Source organism: Pinus tabuliformis, chromosome 3_2 (genome assembly GCF_031772625.1).
Source record: "Pinus tabuliformis cultivar Carrire ecotype Pingquan chromosome 3_2, CPIR1, whole genome shotgun sequence".
NCBI lineage: Eukaryota > Viridiplantae > Streptophyta > Pinopsida > Pinales > Pinaceae > Pinus > Pinus tabuliformis.
Window position 1 is genome coordinate 771,972,646 of NC_142302.1, and position 19,461 is coordinate 771,992,106.

General features: G+C 39.5%; 1 protein-coding gene across 4 annotated transcripts in view; it reads left to right on the top strand.

Annotated features, from left to right (window-relative positions):
- The first annotated feature begins 13,802 nt into the window (after positions 1-13,802).
- The window catches only part of LOC149182903 (type I inositol polyphosphate 5-phosphatase 2-like), a 128,735-nt gene continuing 123,076 nt past the window's right edge, over positions 13,803-19,461 (top strand). For 2 of the 4 annotated variants that reach the window (XM_089416994.1, XM_089416992.1), the window contains exons 1-6: positions 13,806-14,912; positions 15,031-15,184; positions 15,340-15,441; positions 16,427-16,514; positions 16,618-16,722; positions 17,192-18,029. In XM_089416994.1, coding sequence (XP_089273120.1) covers positions 14,847-14,912; positions 15,031-15,184; positions 15,340-15,441; positions 16,427-16,514; positions 16,618-16,722; positions 17,192-18,029 — 1,353 coding nt within the window. In that variant the 5' untranslated portion in view covers positions 13,806-14,846. Of the gene's footprint in view, positions 14,913-15,030; positions 15,185-15,339; positions 15,442-16,426; positions 16,515-16,617; positions 16,723-17,191; positions 18,030-19,461 lie in introns of all 4 variants that reach the window. The other 2 variants (XM_089416995.1, XM_089416993.1) reach the window with 2 other exon arrangements.

A 19,461-nucleotide genomic window follows, 5' to 3' on the forward strand; every position in this document is an offset into this window, starting at 1 on the left:
ATATTTTTTTTTGGATTTAAATAATAAAATTGAGTTAACTCATTATTTTGATTTATATTTTATCTTTTCATTTTCTTATTACTATTTTGTTTTATTGTTTGGAATAGTTAAATTTGACCTTATTATTATTTTTTCTTTATTTATTATTTTTTTTTTTCATTTTCTTATTACTATTTTTCAATTTTACTGTTTAGAATAATTAAGTTTGATCTTATTATTATTGATCTTCATTTTGATTGAAATGATGATAATAACAAAATTAATTTAATTCTTTATTTACAACTAATTTCCATCTGTTACTTCATTTTAATTAAACAAATTGTTTATTATTTAATGATATTTCTTTAGTCAAAACTAGTTGTTATATTCTAACGGCTAGAAAACATCTCTCTTCATCTTTTTAATCTAATGCCATGATATGATTCTTCATCTTGTCATGAAGATGAACCACATTAGATGGATCACATAATCCTAAATTGAGGAATTACATATATACTATTTATGAGAAAGGGGCATTCTGCATTGCCCAAAATAGAATGTTTTACTGAAGGGTTATTTAAGTCCAACAAGTTATTAGTGACTTGATTGGTCAAGTTCTCTAAAAAAAGCCATCCTTCTTGGAGTTGATTAACTAAAATTTAGAGCTTATTGATCTATTATCCAAGGGTCCCTATTTCATCTTTTACACTTTGCAACTTGATTTTATGTTTCACTAAAGATTCCATAACTACTTTGCAAGGAGAAATTATTCTTAAAACTTTAAACCCATAAAACCATATCAAATATATAATTATTTATGGAATCAATTATTATAATTTTATTAGAAAATAATTATTTTAATAAAACATGGAATACAAATTTAATATATTTTATTTAAATGTAATTTTAGCACATGTTTAAAATTAAATTAATCCAAACTATAATATTAAACTAATTTTAAAATTTTAAATTTATTTATATATTTAAAATTATAATTTAATAATACATATTACAATTATAATATTTTGTATTGATTGATTGAGGAAGATCTACACATACGATTGGTTATCATAGTCGACTTTTCGAAACATCCACCCATATCCATTTTTAAGACTTGACGAAATGTGAAGAGCATAAAGAATAATAAATATATGAAAGATATGTTATTCAATTTTTTTATTCATTAAATTTTAGTAAGTACAAAATGATTTGAATGCCCATATCAAATGTTTTTTTTTTTTTTTTACAATGTCGGCTACTCATATATTAAAAAAACTTTCTGAAAGAAGTGCTGTTACATAATGAGGATGGGTATGGGAGCAGAGGCACAAAATCGGGTTCGCAGACCCGTTATCCTCTTTGCTTCTCTTGATTGAAAACGAAATTGAAACTAAGCGGCTATACTGCCTTACATAGGATCCTCCTAACCAAGCAAATTTACAATGCATAAATCACGGAAAGTGTGGAGTGACCGAATCATCCTTCTGGGCGCTGGCTCTAGTCGATGCTTCTGCCTGATTGCTTTCGGTGAGAGTGTGAAGATGGTCAATTACCGCCTCCATGTGGATGCAGCGGTCCTTCAGATCTTCAATTTCCTTCTTTCTTTTCCCCAGCTTCTTTCTTTTGGATTCTCTATCAGCATGATAGTCCTCTGTGAGTTCCTTAAGCTGTTTTATAATGCTGTTGATCATTATGGTATGTGCCTTGCACATATTGCATTCTTTGTTGCTGAAGAGATTCGCCAGAGGGTCTTTGTTTGATCCCTGATTAGAAGGCTGGCCTTGCTTGTCCTCCATCGTGATAGCCTGATGGATGAAAACAGAGGGCTCACTGATGTTTAAAGAGGCTGGAGTTGCTGTGTTGAGAGCTTGACTGCGGGAGTGCTGAGGCTTAAGACAGAGGGGCGGGGCTCTCAGAATAAAACCAAGGGACGTGCTGAAGATGAGGAGGCCAGGGATCGAGACAGAAGGGACAAGGCTTCTGAGGAGTTGAAGCTTTAGGAGAGAGCGGGCTTTCCTTCCCTGCTTCAAAACGCTGCTGAACAAAAAAGGACCACTGTTAAAAGACAACAGAAAAGAATGGGAACGGGAGATTCTTACTCTGAGATCTGGTCTGGAGGGCCGAGACTTTGGAGGAGAAAAATCATCCACGATGCGCCCGGAGGAGATGGCTCGTGAGACTTGATCACTGTCTGAATGGGAGTCGGGGAGATGACCAATATTTAAAGAGGGAAGAAGGTCGATGACGCTAAAGGAGAGGAGCTGAAGATGCCCGAGAGTAAGGAGGACACAGTCAAGGGCGATGATTACCCTGCTGACATATCTCGTGGGGGAGGTATGGGTTCTTCTGGTAACGCAGAGAGTATCTGCCTCGAAGGGACGAGAGATCATACAATTTCTGAGAAGGGTGACTGTATTGGAGGCCCGAGGAGGAGGAGATCCGCTTAGGAGCCCGATGATGCTGCTTTGTGATCTAGGAGGAGATACGCTCGGATATACTTGCTTCCTGAAGTGACTGAGGACGGCGGAAGGCTTGTTGCTACGGAATATCTCTGACGTAGATGGCATTGTTCTCTCTGACTTGACCCAGTTTCCTTCTAACCGCTTGGTTAGCATGCTGGTCAGCATCTTTATTGTAGTTCCTGAGGATATGTTTGAAGGTCACCTCACCTAAATCTTTGACATTCTCCAAAATTCGGATTTTGATGTTGTTGAGGGCCAGTTGATTGAAATCTCTCCCAGTGGACATTGCTGCGATTGTTATGGCTGAGTCACCTAAGATGAGGGGGTTTTGGAGGCTGAGGTTCTTTAGAATGGACGTGCCCAGAAGAAGGCCATAGGCCTCTGCTTTGTTATTAGACAGACGGCCTAGACCCCATTCGAAAGAAACCATAGTATTCCCCTGCTGGTCCTTTATGATCCCGCCTGCCCCTGCCTGTCCCGGGTTCTTTTTTGATGCCCCATCGAAGTACAGGATAGGCCTCCTTTGGATTTTTAACTAGTTGTTGATTTCCTCTTCAGTACCACGCAGCTTCCAGTTATGTCTATCATTTCTTTCTCGGATATAAACATAAGGACTTGGTTTGAGGTTGAATTTTCTCAGCCATTCCTTAAGCCTGTCATCCACAACCTCCATGTCTTTCTGGTTGACCCCTATTGCTTCGAAATACTCAGCTGTGAGGGCTATAGTTTTAGCTACTATACCTGTTATGGAGGGTTTTTCATTGTTAAAGATGCATTTGTTGCGAGCAATCCAAATTTGCCAGCTCAGGTTTGCAGGGATGCTATTCCAGATCCTGTGCACTATCAGATTTCCTTTTTTAGGATGGTGAATTCTTTTGACCCAGTTTTTGTGAAGAGTCGAGATCTGAGTGGGGAGGATATCTGAGGAGATTGTGCCAGAAAAGAGATGCCAGCATGATTTAGAAATCGGGCATTCTAGGAAGAGATGGTTGATGGTTTCTTCAGCTTGCCTACACAAACAGCACATAGAAGGACCCTGTATACCACGCTTTCTGAGGTTCTCGGCAGTTAATATTTTGCCATGCATGAGAGTCCAGTTAAAAATTTTTATCTTAGGGATACATTCAGGGCGCCAGACAGCCTTGAACAAAGGCCAATTGTTGGCTTCTGAGATAACCTGGAGGGCTTTGTAACCTTCTTTAACTGAATAATTTCCACCATTTGGATCCCAAACAAACTTGTCCTCCTTCCTTTTGTTGATGGGAGCTGAGCCACTTAGAGAGCTCTTGAGCTCATTCCAAAGATTTGCTAGGTCCATGGGGAGATTGAGAGGGGTCCAGCCTGCCCAGCAGTCCTGGTCCCATAGAGAAATGTCGAAGAGGGAGTTGTAATTCGCTTCAGACATCCACCGATGGAGAGGATGCAGATGGTGGAACGTGCCTCTAGCTTGGGTCCCCATGATTCTGTCATTCCATATATTTACCTCCCTGCCATTCCCTGGAGCGCACGAGATGAAAGGTTTGAAGAGAGGGAGCGTTTTCTTGATCAAGTTCCATGTAGGGGTGCCCTGTCTTTCTATGATGTTTTCAGTGAGGATGTTACTGTTTTGGCCATTCATGTATTTCTTCTTTATAATGGAAGTCCACCATGCCTCTTTTTCATTTAGAATCCGCCATATGAGCTTGAAGCCCAATGCTAGGTTAGCTAGCCTTGGGACCCTTATTCCCAGCCCTCCTTTTTCCACAGGGAGGATCACTTTGTCCCACTTAACCAAGCTGAACTTCTTGGTATTCTGCTTGCCTCCTTGCCACAGGAAGCTGCGGATTATTAGTTCCATATGTTTGTGAATACTGGCAGGAGCTAGAGCAATAGCGAACTGATAGATGGGGAGAGAGGTGAGGATGGACTTAATTAGGGTCGACCTGCCTGCTAAGTTTAACCAGTGCACTCCCCACAACTGTAATTTGCCTCTGAGTTTTTCAATGATTTTGGCCCAGATCCCTGATTTGATTGTCTCTTTGGCCAAAGGAAGCCCCAGATACATGAAGTAGGACCAATTCAGCTGAGCTGGAATTTCCATGATAAGAGATATGCGTTGGATGAAGTGGTTGGGGACATTCCATGCGTATAGCATGCATTTATTATTGTTTAGCTTGCCACCAGAGGCCAGAAGGAAGAGATCTAAGACTTTTTTAAATCTCCTCGCCATAATGCAAGATGCACCTCCTATGAGGAGGGTGTCGTCCGCAAACAGAGAGTGATTTATTCCTTTCGACCCTCTGACGATTTCAATCCCCGTTATTTCTTTTTTCCTCCTCAAGTTTTCCAACTTCGAGCTAAAGGCTTCCGCCATAAGAATGTAGAGGAAGGGAGAGAGTGGGCACCCTTGCCTCAGGCCCCTTGAGCTTTTGAAGGCTGGGCTTGGTCTTCCATTTATGAGGGGGGCAGTCCAATTGCCTGAAATGCACTCCCTCACCCTGCTTATGAACAGCTCAGATATGCCAAGCTTTTTGAGAACGGCTTGAAGAAAGGAATGATTGACTCGATCGAAAGCATTGGCCATATCCAACTTCAGTATCATGCCTTTTTCTTTCCTGGAGATACTGCTTTGGATAGCTTCTTGGATGAGAATAACATTGTCAGCAATTTGCCTCTTAGGAACAAAACCACCTTGACTCTCAGAGATGAGGGAGGGGAGAATAGATTTGAGTCTGTTGGCAAGGATTTTAGTTATGATTTTGTAGGAGACATTACAGAGGGAGATAGGACGAAATCGGTTGAAAGAGAGAGGGTTGAGCTCTTTGGGGATGAGGGCTAGGTAGGAGGATTTCATTCCACCTCCCATCTTGCCTTTATGGAAAAAGTTTCTAACTGTTCTGATGTAATCCTTTTTGATGATGTCCCAGTGATTCTTGTAGAAATCCACAGTGAAGCCATCTGGCCCCGGGGCTTTGTCTGAGGCCATGTTGCGAATCGTTTGCTCAATCTCTTCGACAGTGATCTCTTTGTCCAGCTCAGAATTTTGCTCCTCAGAGGTTTTACTTTCCATGGTGTCCAGTATTTCCAAGCCATCGCTGTCTTGCTGTTCCGCGGTAAGGAGATCTTGGAAGTGTGCGGACGCGGCCTCCATTATGTCCTTGTGATTTTTTAATTCTACGCCCTCCACAATAATTTTGTCTATATTATTGCCAGCTCTCCTCATTTTCAAATTGTTGTGGAAAAAGGAGGTGTTCTTATCTCCCGACTTTAGCCATAGACACCTTGACTTTTGCCTTTGTTCTTCTTCTTCTATTCTGTTCAGCTTGTAGAGCTCCTTTTGGAGTTCCGTCTCTTTGAGTTGCTCCTCTTCCGTATCTTGTCTGCTGTCTTTCTCTTCTTCCCACTGCGTGAGCCTATCTTGGAGCGTTGATTTAGCTCTTTTCTCCTCTATAGATTTAGTTTTGGCCCATTGCTTTATGGCTGAGCGCAAGATTTTTATTTTGGTTTCCCAAACATAGTGCGGAGATCCTATAATCTCTGTTGCCCACTGTTCTTTTATCAGAGCTCGGAATTCTTCCTGGTTGTCCCATGCTCTGTTATATCTGAATGGAAGCGGGCCCAGGTTGGCTCCTTTATCCAATTTTAGAGCTACAGGCTTATGATCTGAAAAGTATCCTTGGATGATGAGGCTTTTGGTGCAAGCAAAATTGGCAACTATTCTGTCTTGGATCAAGATGCGATCCAATCGTTCCTTTATGTTGTTTCGGCCTGCTCTCTTATTGGACCAGGTGAAGCGCCCATTCTGAGGAGGGAAGTCCATCAGGTTGTGGTTTAGAATAATTTCTTCTAGGGCTTCCCTTGAGGGATCCGCCAAGAAGTTGCCCCCCATTTTTTCTTCTACGCTTCTTATGAGGTTCAGGTCTCCTCCTAGGATAATGCTTCTGCCTTGGGTCTCCAGGAGATCTGCCGCAATTGACTTCCAGCAAGCATCCTTGTCCCTGTAGTGAGGGGGAGCGTAAACATTGTAGAGAGTGTATTCCTCTGTCTTAGCCGTGTTCTGCAAGTCTGAACGAATCCACCAGCTACTTTGCCTTTGATTTAAGAGGTTCCATTTTTGATTGTTCCAAATGGTACCTAAGCCACCTGAGGCGCCAGATGCGCTAACTGCAATACCTTCATGAGTTCTGCTATTTTTTAGGGAATTTTTGAAATCTTGTTCACTTATTTTGGTCTCCTGGATGAGGAGGAAGTCTGGTTGTTCGGATTTAATGAGGTCGCGGACTGCATTAAGTTTGAGGGAGGAGCCCATCCCCCTACAGTTCCAAGAGACCAGATTCATCATTTAATAATCTTGGCGTGGGTACCTCCTTTCTCTTTCCCTTTTTCCCCGTTTCCTTTCATCTTGTCCAGATAGGTATCCATTGGTTGTTGAATCCCTGTGGTCATTTCTTTTGCTGCCGTCTCATCCCTCAGCTCCTTGTTTGATTTCCTTCCCACTTTTCTTGGGGGTTCTACGGATGTGTTGCTTTCTTTAGACTTGTTCCTGGTTAATATTCTCTCTATTGTGTGAGGAGGGGAGGAAGGGTGGGGGGAAGATGGCGGGGGAGAGGAGGGGATCACGGGGGGGGCTCTAGGGGATGGGGGGGGGGAGGGAGGATCAGTGTCAGAAAGGGTTTCAAATTGATTAGAGGATAAAGGGAAAGACGGGCCTGGTTCAGAGGGGGGGATGGGGGCTGCAGGAGGGTTCTTGTTGTTTCCTTGTGAGGGGATAGATCTCTTTTTCTTTACAGTTTCCCAAACTTCTTCTGCTGTTTCAGTGTTAGATTCAGAGAGATTTGCCTTTGCTTTACTGCATCTATTAGCGAAATGACCGTACTCATGACATACCTTACATTTGAAGGGGAGCTGTTCGTAGTCGACTTGCTGGAGGTGCGTCCATTGATCGACTCTAAGCTTGATGGCTTCTGGCAATCCTTTTCCTAGATCCACTTCGACACAAATCCTTGCGCATGCATGCATGTTCTCCTTAGGCTCTGATCTGTCGATATACTTCCCTATTCCATTTCCAATTGCTTTCACTGACTCGTCCCCCCAGCAGTGAAGGGGCAGATGCGGGAGCCGGACCCAAACAGGGACAGCATTAGGAACGTCCATCTCCGGGTCGAAGTCGGGGGTCCACTTGTTCAGGTAAAGGCCTCTTGTGTCCATGAAGTATGGGCCATTCCTGAAGATTAAGTTTCGGTCTTCCACGGATTCGAAGAGGAAGGTGAAGAACCCTCTTCCACAGAAGCGGATTGCTATCTTACCTTGAACCATCGAGTTCCAATTTCTTTCCACCCATCGCTGGACAGTGCGAGGGGAGGGCCATAAGCCCGTGAACTGGCCCACTAGGCCTCTGTCTGCAAGGGCTACCGCCGCTCTCCTTGGAAGGGCTGGGGGGAGCGGGATTTCTGGAACCTCATCCATTTTTTTAACGAAACGAGAAGTGACGGGCCTGATTCTCTCCGAAGAGTTCTCCTGGGTTAGAGAGGCAAAGGATTTCATGAGGTCATCCTGATCCGGTCCAGAAGGGCCCATGGCCGCCATGAGCGGGGGAGAAAAGGACTGGGCGACCTAGCAGCAGCGCTGCTAGGCGCAGAAGCGGAACTGAACAAAGGATAACTCAGAAGAGGCTCGGGGTAGGGTCAAGAAAGAACGGGGAGGGGAGGAAAAGGGAACGAGGGCCTGAGGCCAGGCAGGGGCGCAGAGCCTTGCAGCAGGGCTGCAGGGCGCGGGGCGGCGGGGAGGTCAGAGGCCTGTCATGGCCAGGGGGAGGCGCGCGCAGCGGATTTTACAGTGTTTTTAATCGCCCATATCAAATGTTTTTAGTAAGCAAAAGATGATATTTTTTATTTTATTTTTAATAATTTTTTTTTTTTTTTTTTTTTTTTTTTTTGTAAAATTTTTGAAAAAATTAATTTAGTATTAATTTTCTTTTAACCTTAAATATATTTTTCTATATTGAAATAGAAATTATAATCTTATTAAAACTTATATTATTATGCGGCTAAGAGTCTATCTTCCTAGGATGTAAAGAAACATGTTAATGGCTCAAGACCCATAGATATCTGGTAAGAGTGAAGGTCTATCCCTAAGCATCACTAAGAGTCTATCTTCCTAGGATGTAAGGAAAAATGTTTTTTTTTTTTTTTTTTTTTTTTTTTTTTTTTTTCTGAATACGACTAATTCTATTATCATACAAAACAAAGATACATATGGAGTACAATGGGCAAGGCTATGTAGATTTGCCTATCAGCCTTCTTCTTGCCCTGATTACAGTTCCAAAATTGAGCAAAAGCCACAATTGGAATTTGATACATAGCCACTGAAGACACATAGACTCTGAACAGACACCAGGGCCACGGACTGACCCAGACAAAGACAACACATAGACAAAGAACAAACATGAACAATTATAGCCGACACATAGACAAAGAAGCTGATACCAGTTGGCGGAAACATGAATAGACAACCCAAGAAATGCAGCTAAGGTTACCGAGAGCGGGCTCATTCGTCATCTGTGGTGTAAGGCGCCTGCTCTATGCGGCATCCGAAACGGAGAGAATCCTCTGAATCTGAGAGAGGGATGGCTTCTCCTGAGGTCCCTCCCTGTGCTGGCTTGCTTGGACCAGCAAGCGTCGAAGGACCGGCGGCAGGGACACATTCCATGACTGGGCGCTCGATATCAATTCCAAACCCGCGTCTAGGGGCCTGACGACTGGGAACCGCATCAACCGGAAGGCACGCAATGGGGGAGTCCTCTCTGCTGTAGCGCTGCCAATCCGGTGCTGGCTCTGCCTCACACACAATGTTATTCTCTGCCTCCTCGCTTTGTGAGACTCCCGGCTCAATCTTGATGGAAATTACCAGAGTAGAATTGGCTTGAGGGCATGGGAGCCTATACCTGAGCGTTGGTTGCTCCGACTGACCCTCCTCTGAACGAATGCTTCTACCAGCCTGCTCGCCACCTTCCTCATTGCTGCCATGGAACCTCTGAGGCACTGACGTGACTTCAATGGAAGAGGAGGGCGAATTATGGCTTTGCCTCTGCGTGAAGGCCCTTCCTCTGGTTCCCCCCCGTCTGCTACACATACGCGGCCTCTCCCTCTGCATATCTGAATTTTCCAGATGCACCCTCACGCAAACACCTGGAGCTTCCTTAGCTCTTAGAACAGACCCAATCTCAGCGGAATTGCAGGGCGTGCTTGGCCCTTGCCCTGCAACCGGCAGAATGCACACCTCCTCTTGCCTCTCTGAGCTCAGCAGGGCATCGCTGCTATGCCATACGACATTCTTCTGCAATACAAACACCTCCCCCTTAAAATGCTCCATGGCACCGATTGCCAGGCGATTCACGCGAGCTGAGAAGACGGGCATTAATGCCCTCAGCCGTCGGTTTGCATGCGGGTTAATAACCCGCCTTACCGGGTACCTCCCTTCGTCATGGGCCTGCCACTTGCCCACGTGACGGCTCATACCCTCAACACGTTTACTCTGCACCCGCATCCGGGAGATGTAAGGAAACATGTTAATGGCTCAAGACCCATAGATATCTGATAAGAGTGAAGGTCTATCCCTAACAGATAATTCCAGATAGCATTTTTTTTTAATAACAATAATGAACCAATCTGCATTTACCAATAATAATTAAAAATAACTATCCTTAAGTATCCTCTCTACTAATTCAAAAACTAAATTATAATATAATTTTCCATGATTAAAAAAAACATCTACCAATTTTCTAATACTAAATCCATTACCTATTTTCTATATAATATCTGCATTAACGATATTTTGAAAATGCAGAAAGGTACCCATTGTATGAAAAATAAAACAATGTGATTCATATATGATTGCCAAGAATATGAATTATTAAAATTCACTCACATTGAAATCAAAACCAATCCATGAGTCAAGACCATTCTTAATTTTCATTTTGATCGGAGGGGATGTAATTTGAAAATGTTTCATTAACCTTATATTTGGTCAATAATATTAATTATAATTTAATCTAATTATAATATAATATAATGTCGTTTAAATTTATAATTTTGAAGAATATAATTGACTGTAGTTATAAACTCAATTTTTTTTTGTTATTTTTTTTTTTTTTTTCGAAGGTGGCAAAAACTATCAAACTCAGGTGTCAAACTAACAGTGGGGATAGCCATCTCTGGCTGCTATCCGCGAATGTCGGTTTTTTTTTTTTGTTTGTTATTTTATGCCGTATAACCAAGTATTTATTTTTAAAAATATGTAATAAAATTTTTAATTATAGAAATTTATTCTCATTTTATCGTGGAGACTTTAATATCCAAATAATTTTATTATGATACCATGGGTTAATGCTATGGCTTATCAATACTATATGCCCAAAATTTCATAATGCATTTCATATGACACTGTATATATAACATAGGAAAAAATAGGCACAATTACTTTAGAAATAAAACTCAACTATTGTTTTGGGTATACTCTTAAGAATATTGTAGAATATTTTATGTTGGTTAAATATCTACCATCCAACTAATAATTATTGATAATTAAATTAAAATTTTGGAAGCCCTATTCCAAAATAGACATGCCTATAAACCCAAATATTTTGTGGATATTCTATACCATCCACGTATTACTTATTGGTAATTAAATTTAAATTATGGAAACTCAATCGAGGTAATAATTGATCTAATTCTATAATTTATGGAATGGATATGTATAATTGATTTGATTTTAATCATTTTAACAAAAAATTAAGATATAATACTTATGAAGAAGATTTTGTTTGTTAAAATCTAATGTACATGAAACAAGAGGAAACCATTTGATTGATATTAAGTATTACACGTATTGTACAAGTGTAAAATACAACAAAATGTAAATTGCAAAATAAAAGAAATTCAAAGTTCAACATGGTAAACAAATTGCTTTGCAATACATTTGGTAGGTAAACATGTTTGTAATACATTTTACATGTCATAAATATATTACCTTAGTAGCACACTATACATAGTTTATCTTTCCAAGCACACATTATTATTGGTTTGCATAACTATTTAAACTATTTATCAATGCTTTATGGAAAAAAAGGTTTGATTTAGAGTTTACACAATTGGTTATATCAATAGTGGATATTTGCTCAAATTCCAATTCCATATTTGATAACATGACCACATTTTGTCACATGATAGACATTGGCCTTATTAGTCCTTGCTAAGATATGACTCTAGCAATAGATTTGGTCATTGACCACAATTAGTTTAACATTGACTAATGCAATCTATAATGTTTAACTTTGAATAGATATGGCTCTAGCAATAGATTTGCCCATTGACCACAATTAGTTTAACATTGACTAATGCAATCTATAATGTTTAACTTTGAATAGATATGGCTCTAGCAATAGATTTGCTCATTGACCACAATTAGTTTAACATTGACTAATGCAATCTATAATGTTCAACTTTGAATAGATATGACTCTAGCAATAGATTTGCTCATTGACCACAATTAGTTTAACATTGACTAATGAAATCTATAATGTTTAACTTTGAATTTTTTTCAAATATCATTAAAAATATATATTTTTTTCAAATATTTGATTGGACCATAACTTGATGGTAGCCTTTGTGCAATATAATGCCATATGGATAATTGTCCCACATATTTTATCCTATAATTTCTAAATATTGTTGTGATATTCATACATGATTTTTAAATAATTATGTAGCGATTTTTTATTCTTAAGTTTTACAAGAAAACCATCCAAAATTAAAATCTTTAAAACTAATTCACACTTAGGTAAATAACATATTTACCATCAGTTAATTCTCATCATAATTTAAGCAAGTCATTGTATAAAAAATGGATAGGAATACCATGTAAATAAATACACTTACAATGAATTATTTCCCACCATTATTTATGGAGGAGTAGAATTGTAAATGTGTACACACATCAATTTATTAGTTCTTGCCAAAGAAAGACTATATCATTCCATTTGCTTATTAATCATTGTTAATTCAACATTGATCAATTCAAACTATAATGTTTTATTTGATTTTTTCTAAAACATAATTTCTAACTTCATTGGGAGGCACTTAGCTGTCTTCTAACACTTTTTTTTAACACTTTTTTTTTGAGAGTGGTTCACGGACAACCTAGTCAACGGGTGGCGCTACGTCCACAAAAAAATTTGCGCTGACGCCCCTAGGCCTACTGCAAGACCTGACCCCAAGGGCTTCGGGGAGAATGGACTCTATGACCTCTCAATGGCGAGGCACTGATTTTGACCAACTGAGCTAAGCCTTGGGGCTTAACTGTCTTCTAACACTTATTTTAAATGATTTGTTAATTTTGCATTCAATACATTTACATATAATAAAAAATTAACCTCCTCTTCTTTAGTGTTCCTTTCCCCTTTCGTGGTATGAGGTATGCTTATCAAATAGAAATTAAAAAAAAACATCATAATCTTATTAAAACCTATATCAACACATTCTAATGAAAAACTCAAAAAAGTCACCTCTTTATGCTATTTGAATGAATGAATAATATTTTAACATCCACGAAACTAAAAATAGTTTATGGGATTACCAACCTCCCTGGTTTTTTTGTCTTTTGCAATTCAATCCTTTTCTTACTCAAATTGATGATGAACTGACCGAACCTTCTACCAATCTCCTCACTTAAAAGACAATGCCAAAAATTTGACATTAACATATTGCCATAAGTGTCCCTGATGTCTCTGAAAACATCACATTCCAAAATGAAATGCTTTTCCGATTCCATTGCTCTAGAAGTGCAAAAAGTACACACCTGTTCTTCCCAAGCTTCTTTAGGTCTCTTCCACCCTCGTGTTTCACACCGAAGTTGATGCGAGTTAGTTCTTAATTGAGCAATAAAAATCTTTGCTCCCCACCGAATGCTAGAGCCAATATACTCTTTTTGTTGGAGATCACAAATGGAATTGAATTCTTCTTTCTATCCAACTCTTTTCCCCATATCCAAAACTTCTCCATAATAAAATTTTTTAACTCCCTCCTCTTTGTAAGACATGCATTGAGATAAATATTTCATTTCTCTATTTATTTACTATGCATTTTTACCCGACAAAACATATTCCATGAAAATGCCTTTTTACCCCCGGCAAAACAAATTCCATGAAAATGGCTAACGTCACATTCATCACATTCACGTCAGCTTCAAATTTTCGTATCATAAACCTGGTGACAAGCACTGCCGCCACCACTTCAACGGACACGTAAACAGCTCCACGGTCAGTCGAATCCCGATCGCCGGTCGTAGAAAGACCGGTTTCCGGTTTCCCGATTTTTCATTTTCCGTTCCGTCTGACAGCTTTTGGTCCGACAAATCGCATTGCCGTGCTGCAATCACCCAGTTTCTGTCAAACAGTTGGCCTACACTCCTATCTTTGCCTTTTCTCCGTGACTATTTCTATGAAGCTCATGATTCCGAGATGACTGAAAACAAAAGATTCCGCAAAATTCTTCATGCAATCCAGCTGATCCTGCCAAAATTTAGCCATTTTCTGCAACGAGGAAACCGAGAACCTAACACTTAAAGTAATCAGGAAAAATCTGAAAAGTCACACGATCTCAGCTTCTGCCTACTTCTATTTATGCTGACCTTAAGAACGATCGTTCTGGGTTTGCGATTCTGCGAAGTTTAAGCTTAGGTTTTTATTCGTAAGATTAATGCTGATTTACAGTTTCAGATGTGAGAAAAACCACTAAGGCTATTGCAATGCCGGAATTTCAGCTTCAAGAGTCATATTTTTTTTTATTAATCTATTAGGGCAGGGCAGGAAATTTTGTGTCATTTCTCATATTATTCTCGAAGTACGATGAATTAAAATTGATTGCCGCAGATGGTGATAATTTTCTGAAAGTGCCATAATTCAAAATTAATCACAATATCAGTAATCATTATCAAAGAAATTCTGGAAATGCACCCCTCTTTTTGGTTTTCTCAAAGCCCGAGAAACAAGATTCTTCACAGTTCTGTTGAATTGCCATAAACCAAAGTTGATCCCAGCACACTGTAATAATTTACTTAAAAGTGCTATAGGTTAACGTTGATCTCAATAAACTGTAATAATAATCAAGTAAATCGACTGACTCCTTACTTAAAGCGTTAATCATCACCATGTAACCGGTGAGATTCGAACCTCCGTTATGCTCATAAAATTGCCCGTTTCCAACACCCGTGGATGGTCATCTGCCGTTTTAAGTTGTTTTCTGATGACGATAAATGAGAGCTGCAATCTTTGAAACATGAAAGGAGGTTCAATTATTGTTCTAGTTGTCAGAGTTTACCTAGGGTTTTTAGAGGCCGAGGAAAATATTTGAGGCAAAATTAAGCCTCCCCATGAGCCTATCGGATGAGAAATGCGTATCTGCCAAAATGAAGGGCCGAAGGAGAAGGCGTGGAGAGGTATTTGTTTGCCGTATGCAATCTCTAATTTGAGGCATGGAGGCTTTTGAACTCTGTGTGCAGTGTGATTAGGAGCTCATTTTCCACTTTTTCCGATATCTTAATTGTATAAATGCAGATGGACAGTTGGCTTGAAATCTATTTTCTCCGGTGTACATGCCTGCAGTTATTCTGGCCTGCTATTGTAATGAAAAAATGGCTCAATATCAAGCCTAGGGAGGACGAGTTCAGTGCGGACGAAAAAGACACTGAAAGCGATTTTGATGAAGAAGGTATGTATGCCTTTTGATTGTATCAATGAGAAAATTATGAATTGAATAATGCAGTAGAAAGCTATGTTTCAACTTTGAGATTTGAATCCCATGAGATGCCATTTCTGGGTTGATTCATCATCACAGTATAATCTGTATCTCCTTGTTGCTTCTAGATGCAAAAAGTGTTGAAAGGGAACCAGCTAGCCCAACTAGCCCAGCTACTCCGGCTAGCAACAATGTCAGCCACCAATCTGTATCGCGTTTTCAGGCTACTGGTAAGGACTTGCTCTATGTCATTTCTTGCAAACCAGTTAGAAATGACTGCTGGGTGATATCACATTGATTTAAATTCCAGAACGCAACACATTTCATGATTCACCCCAAACATTGTAGTTGGAATTTGTTTTTCATCGTTTTGCTTGAAGTAGCAAGTTTGTCTTGTGGTTATGCATACAACATCCTGAGTGAATTATCACCAAGATGTGTGAATTGTGGGTGCAGTTGCAGCAACTGTCCCAAATTTAAGGATTGGGAGTGCGGTATCCCAGAAATCTGCTACTGCCCATTTTAACCACGGCCATTTAGGGCCTGCAAATAATCCTGCTAATGAAATATCAACACCAGAGCAGAAGGCTGAAAGCCATGCTAATGATGTATCTATTGGAAATCAGCTAGAACAACCATGTGATTGTGAGGACATGAATAAGTCCATTTACCATGACTTGGCTCAACATGGTGATTCCCCTGAAATGGTCCCTGTAGAGAGTGCTGCTGCCCTGCCATCATCTGAGTCAATTCAGAATTGTCTTCAGTTTGCCATGAAATTAGTAGCAGTCAGTTTATCTGAGCTGTACCACGAATTTGAAAATCCTCAAGTGAAGATTTCCAGGCTAAGAAAAGTCCAAAAGTTGATACTTACAATTTTCTTCAGATAAACATAATAGTGAAAGTTTACAAGCTATCCTTGAAGAGGAAGTTTGAAGGCTTGCAGTTTGTGGGGTCTATTTCTACTTATTGTTTGGCTTTCAAATTGTGAGGTCTATTTCTACTTATTTTCTGGCTTGCAGTTTGTGGGGAAATGGTGCAGTTTTTGGTTTGGTTTCCTTTGCCATTTGGCAATTCCAAGTTGCTGGTTTGGATCAGAAACGATTTGCCACCCTAGTGTGGTAAATCCAGTAACAGAGTTGATCACATCTATGATTGTGCATGTGATTATTAAATCTCTCACACCTTTTTCTCTGTGTTTCCATTGAATTTTAGGGATTCCATCAGAGCGTTTCTTGCGTAGACTAAGAAGAGGCAAATCGGAGACAATGCGAGCACAGTACATAGACACCAAAGAAATCAAGTTAGTCAATTTCATATTTGCTCCAGTTTTTCTGTTCTTTATCGATTTAGGGTGTGGAGCCACAACTCACTTTTCATAATATTTCTTCTTTTGTTCTTGGCAGAATATTAGTAGGCACTTGGAATGTTGGTGGAAATGTGCCACCCAATGATTTGGATATTGAGGACTGGCTAGGTAAACAAGAGCAAGCAGATATGTATGTCCTTGGGTAATTTTCTTGATTGAACTTGCCTTATTTGAATCTTGCCATTGATTATTCTCTAGCTATGCTTCATTTGATTTCAAGTTTGTTATCATTTGAACGAAAAGAAAATAGGCTACATTGAATGAGAAAATTGATTACAAATGGGGAAAACATCAGCCTCTTTGCTAGAATTTCGATTTTCTACCCCTCTGAACTCTGTATTCATCATTTCAATTTCATGGAAGGTAATCTGTCTCTATTTCTCATGGGGCAGAAGCTTAGAAAACTGAATTATGTAGATTTGTAAATTTGTATGGTTATGAAATTTGCTCAGAGATGAGATATAATTCTGTTGGACTAGACCTCTCTTCTACTTCCGAATTTCCATAACAAGCCTTAGTTATATGTGTTGTAAATGCCTTCTGGTTGTAATAATCCCATAGCAACCCTAAGGTTCGCTAGTTCTCATTCATGGCAATTTTTGTCTGTGCAGTTTCCAAGAGATAGTTCCTTTGAATGCTGGTAATATTTTTGGTGCTGAGGATAATAGCCCCGTATCCAAGTGGGAAGCTATCATTCGTAGAACATTGAATAGGACACGCCAAGCTAAATCCAAGTGTAAATGCTATAGTGCTCCTGCTTCGCCATCGAGGGTCAAGGCATCTGATGCTTCTGACACCATTGCAGATGAAATACTATCTCCTGAAAATGATGTGGCTAGCAATGAAGATGTTAATTTGTTGTCTGAAAGCATTGGAAAAGATACCATCAGAGATTGGTTAGATTCTAGTAATCTATATAGCTTCAGGAGAGTCTCCAGCTTCTCAGGGAGAGCAGGATCAACCTGGCCAGAAGAGTTAATTGATTCAGCAGTACAAGATTTAAAATCCAGTGTCAATTTAAAGAGGAGCTACAACAGTTCTGGAAGAATTGGAATGAAATGGTTGGAGCCTTTGTCGGACTCAGAAATGCGAGCTCTATCACCTGGTTCTAAATTAAGGAGAATGTATACAATTTCTGAAATTGGATTGAGCTGGCCGGAGCAGCCATTGGATTCAGAAACACAAGATTTACTGTCCAATGTTTCTTCCTTAAAGAAAAGTGATTTCAATGAAGAACCGAGGAATTGCCTGGAGACACTTTCATCATCAGATGCTGATGTGTCACCTACAAAACCTAAAAGGGTCAGGGAACGCTATGTACGAATAGTTAGTAAGCAGATGGTTGGAATATTTGTATCAGTTTGGGTTCTTCGAACTCTCAGGAGGCATATTAACAACTTAAAAGTCTCCCCTATTGGTGTTGGTGTGATGGGCTACATTGGCAACAAGGTAATTTTTCTAATGATTTTATGCAAGAAAAACATTGATCTGCATACTGCAGCAGTTGATCATGCTCTAGAAGTTGTTTTGTTAGATATTCAGCATTATAATAGATCGTAGATTATCAGGTTGCTGCTAGTTTGTTCAAAGCATATATACAAGTAACTTCTCTTTGTTTTTCATCTGTAGGGTAGAAGATTTAGCAGTTCTTTAATTTATTTTAGTTGTTTAACATTACATTTTTGCAATCTTGATAATGTTGGAAATTTAGTACATACTATTTTTCATTGACTGATGCAACTGATGCCAATTTCATGCCTGTGTAAGTAATTCTTAAACTAACTTTCATATATTCTTAATACAAAATATATGCCCACTAAAAATTAATCTAATGTTAAAATTGGAATAAATCCTTGATAGTTTTTCTGAAAACATTTAAATTACCAATATACATGCACTGGACAAAACTGTTTTTTAGAATTAGTACATTTCATTTTTGATTGATCTGTGGGGAGCTATGAACCCCAATGCCACATTAACACAAGACAAACTCACTTTAAAATGCGAGGGAGAGAGATTTGAACCTTGCACAAGTGTTACCAGGATTGTGAGTTTGACTTGGATCACGGCCAAAACAATTTTTTCCGGATCATCTCAGGTCAAACTCTGACTGTAATTAATTACGAGACCATCTCAATTTGATCAAGTAAAATTTGGGCTGACCGAGTCAACTGTTACATTCCCCTGCTAGGGCTTCTTGTCATTTTAGCTTTTGCTGGGAGTGTTGGGAGGGGGAGAGATTTAAAACTTGCACAAATGTTACCAGGATTGCGAGTTTGACTCACCATACTCTGAATTTGACTTGGATAGGGGCCAAAATGATCTTTTCCAAATTGTCCCAGATCAGACTTGACTGTGATTAAATTTTGGTTGATTGAGTCAACGGTTAAACTCCCTACAAAACCCCTTTTTTGACTAGTTTTTGTCATTTTCGTTGCTGGGTGCATCTCCTCTGCTGGATGATTTTCTCAACCGAAATGGACTGAACAGAGGTCATCTTGATGCATCTAGGGCGCCCACCAATGCTTTTTGTGCATCCACCAATGTATTTAGGGCAACTAGGTCATCAAAACACTGGGTTTTTTGACTCACCAAGCTTCATACCAGCTGGCAACTATGTTACAATATCGTTTTGGTCTTCTGAGGTACCAACTCACTTTTCCCCTCCTTTCATTGCTGCTGTTAGTTATTTATGTCAAATAGCAGCTGCTTTTATTTATTTTTTTGACTGCTTTTGGAGCTGTTATTTAGGGTCTATTTTTTATTTTTCCCGTTGTTGGTTTTCCAGGGGTTTCACTTTCAACTTCCAAAACTGTTAGCCTTTTTCTTCCCAGTGTTCCTTCCAAACAGAAGCAACCCTTCTCTCCCACAAGCTTTTTAA